The sequence below is a fragment of the Austrofundulus limnaeus genome, unplaced genomic scaffold (assembly GCF_001266775.1).
Source record: "Austrofundulus limnaeus strain Quisiro unplaced genomic scaffold, Austrofundulus_limnaeus-1.0 Scaffold514, whole genome shotgun sequence".
NCBI lineage: Eukaryota > Metazoa > Chordata > Actinopteri > Cyprinodontiformes > Rivulidae > Austrofundulus > Austrofundulus limnaeus.
Genome location: NW_013952916.1, coordinates 92,412 through 95,980, shown reverse-complemented (window position 1 = coordinate 95,980; position 3,569 = coordinate 92,412). Strand labels below are relative to the sequence as shown.

General features: G+C 35.6%; 1 protein-coding gene across 1 annotated transcript in view; it reads left to right on the top strand.

Moving 5' to 3' along the window:
- The window catches only part of tecrb (trans-2,3-enoyl-CoA reductase b), a 28,695-nt gene that overhangs the window by 21,852 nt on the left and 3,274 nt on the right, over positions 1-3,569 (top strand). The window contains exons 7-11 of the mRNA XM_014025989.1: positions 269-374; positions 463-535; positions 621-664; positions 2,615-2,672; positions 2,949-3,037. Coding sequence (XP_013881443.1) covers positions 269-374; positions 463-535; positions 621-664; positions 2,615-2,672; positions 2,949-3,037 — 370 coding nt within the window. The remainder of the gene's footprint in view (positions 1-268; positions 375-462; positions 536-620; positions 665-2,614; positions 2,673-2,948; positions 3,038-3,569) is intronic.

Genomic DNA, 3,569 nt, shown 5'->3' with positions numbered 1-3,569 from the left:
CTTTTACTCCTCTCTCAAACCAACGTTCCTCTCTATCAAGAATGAGAACATCCTCAGAGATGAGGATGTTAGGCTTGTAAATGAGTGAAAACTGCAGTTCTGGCCATTAGATGTAGCTCGTCTGTGTTGGGACATTCTTTTGAACAGTGGCTGCTTTGTTTCCCCGATGTATAACTGGTCGCAGTCCTCCTGGCACTGTTAAGTGCCAGGAGGACTGCACAGGGGGTGCACAGTATTAAAACAGACATTATTGTGTGAATTTTCGTAGTCTCGCCTGCATGTGTCACTCCTTCCACTATGTCAAGAGACTCCTGGAGACGCTGTTYGTCCATCGCTTCTCTCACGGAACAATGCCGCTACGTAACATCTTTAAGGTGAAAAAGATTCACTCAAACACTGAYCCATTATTCTGTTCAGTATGTGATGAATCCACCAACAGATATACCTCTGTCTGTGTTGTAGAACTGTACTTACTACTGGGGCTTTGCAGCGTGGATGGCCTATTACATCAACCATCCGTTGTACACACCACCCAGTGAGTACACAAGCACGTTTCTCCATCTGTTACACGTCCAAACATCCACATGAACACATGAATTACTTTGAATTGTCTGTTGCAGTCTACGGGGAGCAGCAGATCCGACTGGCACTCATTGTATTCTTGGTAATATTTCTCATCACAATTCTTTGGTCATTTTGTTTTATAGCTTTTCATTAGACTGATAAAATGTAGAAATGTGTAAATCAAACATTGTATATTGTTGGATCAATAGATGAATGTTACTGATTACAGACTAGGCCTGTCATGATAACATATTTTACTGGATAAATTGTCTCAAATATAATTGCGATAAACGATAATATTCAGGGTTCCCGCAGATCCTAAAAAAGTCTTAAAAGGCCTTGAATGCATCAATCCAAAAATAAGGCCTCAATCAGCCTTAAAAGGTCTTAAATCAATCTTCAGAAGTCTTAAATATGTTAACAYATTGTAAATAGGATGACTGTAATTCATCTCAAATATTAAAATAATTGGTAACGTTTGTATATTTTTGAAATATTCCCATTCAGATGTTTTCTTTTGACACTTATCACATGCAAATATCTCAACAACTGTCCATCTGAGCAATGTGAAAATCATTTTTAAATGTGTTTATAATGTTGTCTTTCCAAAAATACATTCATATTGCTTACAAAAATTTGATGTCACAGGCACTTTAAGGTTTTATCTACAGCACATGTGTCAAACACAGGGTGACTCCTGTGTGGCCCGCCCGGGGGGTCCGCTCCCAACAAAAATTTATTTTTTTACTGAACATGAAATTTGTTTCTTACAGTATATCAATGATAAACTTTAAATTTATGGCTAAATGCAACAAAATTAATTTAATAAAAATAAATGAAATAAAAATAAATTAAARAAATTCCTGTCCCTGAGCTGTTGGCTTGAAGTAACTGAGCAATTTAGTTGGATAGCACAGTACTGTCTGAAAATAAGCTGCTTTAAAGTCACCATCAACCATAAACTAAATATGCCATAATGCAGCTACTCACTAGAAAGTCATCAGTKAGTAAAACTTTTTTTGTTTTACTTTTAGTAATATTTCTGTATTTATTACAGATTTAGTCAGTCATAAATTTAGTTCTTATCAGTGTTTAAAAGAGGACATAAACTCTGTTTAGTCAAAGTTAAACATGAAACATCAAAGTTCATTACAAGTGGCCCTTCGAGGGCCACCATAACGCTCATGTGGCCCTCGGTGAAAATGAGTTTGACACCCCTGATCTACAGCAAGCTGGGGTTGAGAATGCACTCTGGGTCATAAAACTCCAAACTTTGGGTCGTTAGAGAATTTCCAGGAATTAAATTATGTTTTAAAACTGACTGCTAAGAACATTTTTTTTGCTATATTTGACAAAATAGCAGTTATATATGGATAAAAACAATTGGTCTTTTAGCAATATTTGAATAATTCAACCAAAAATACTGTGATTTGTGAGTTTCTGCCGCAGTTTATTATTATTATTTTTTGGCATTTGTGTTTAATGGGAAATTGGTCTTAAATTTGATTTCATTTGGCATTAAAAAGTCTTAAATTTAACTTTCCTTTAATTGTAGGAAACGATATTGTTGGAGACCAGTTTAAATTAATATGATATAAACCCCCCCACCAACCCCGGTTTATGGAAGTTTTCTTTAAAATTTGCATAGTGTAAAAAGAAAAATCAACTGTCTTGGGTAATCCCAAGGTTTGACACGGTGCCCTGACAGCGTCCTGAGGCGTCTCCAGCTGAATAAAGGCATCAGAAAACTGAAGCCGCTCCTCTGGCTAAAAGCCTGTTCACAGGCTCTCATGCTACAGAGGTTAGGAGACCATGCACCTGGCAAATGCCTGACACCGGAGTTCTCTCCTCTATGCTAAGGAGTAGAAAAGATGGAGAACACGAAGAAAACAAACAAGCAGGCAAATTAAAATTACTGTTCCCATTTTAATATATCCTCATTTTCATTTATCGTACGATTAATTGATTTATTGTTTATTGTGACAGGCCTACTACAGACTTAAACATTTGTTAGCCCTGTTTTAAACCACTGACATGATGACTTTCTCAGTTCTGTCAGATTGGCAACTTTTCCATCCACATCGCTCTCCGGAACCTCCGTCCGCCTGGTAAACACACCTCTACACCTTTACATCCCTCCGTCATCCAAACACACAGGGCACCTCTCTGACAACAGGAATAATAAACATCTGTTCAAAAACATTGTGATTCAAACATTTTCTTATTTATTCTTACCAAAACTGAGGAAAAATTTAAAATTTATTAGGATTCTTTTTTCTTATATTCATCAGTAACAAAGCAACACAGTTGGTTAGAATCTAAAAAACAAAATTACATTGATTTAAATTATTTCTAATTTCTTTTCTCTTGCTTCCTGAATGTAGGCTCTAAGGCCAGGAAGATTCCTTATCCAACCAAGAACCCCTTCACCTGGATCTTCCTTCTTGTCTCCTGCCCCAACTACACCTATGAGGTAACATGTTCAAACAATGTGATGACTGACACCTRAAAACAAAAGTACAGAGTGGCTTTGACAAATCACAAGTGCTCAAAGTTAAAATTTATCTGTAGACCTCAAAACACCCAGGTTTTAATAGGCTATTTTTTATAGAGTTATTATGGTACCAAACAGTATACACCAATATACTGTAAAAATGTATAAAAAGAAGAAACAAACAAGAAAAAAATTAAAGGAAATGATATCATAGTAAAAGGGATTTTAGCAGTTAATATATGTTGCTGAACTACAGGATTTTCTAATTTAAAATGATGAACTGAGTAAAAGAATTATTCTACACTTCGTGTAGAAAACAGATTAAAATAGATTACTTGTATTATTTGAAATATTTTGTAGTTTAGTGTAAGACTGAGACTTTGAGAGTTGTATCTGAGGCTGCTGCTTCTTAGAGGTACRTGTTGATACAGACGTATGAAAAAGTTTGGGCAGCCTTGTTAATTTTCCTGATTTACCTTTATGTATCATTGATTGTTTGGATTAAAAATAT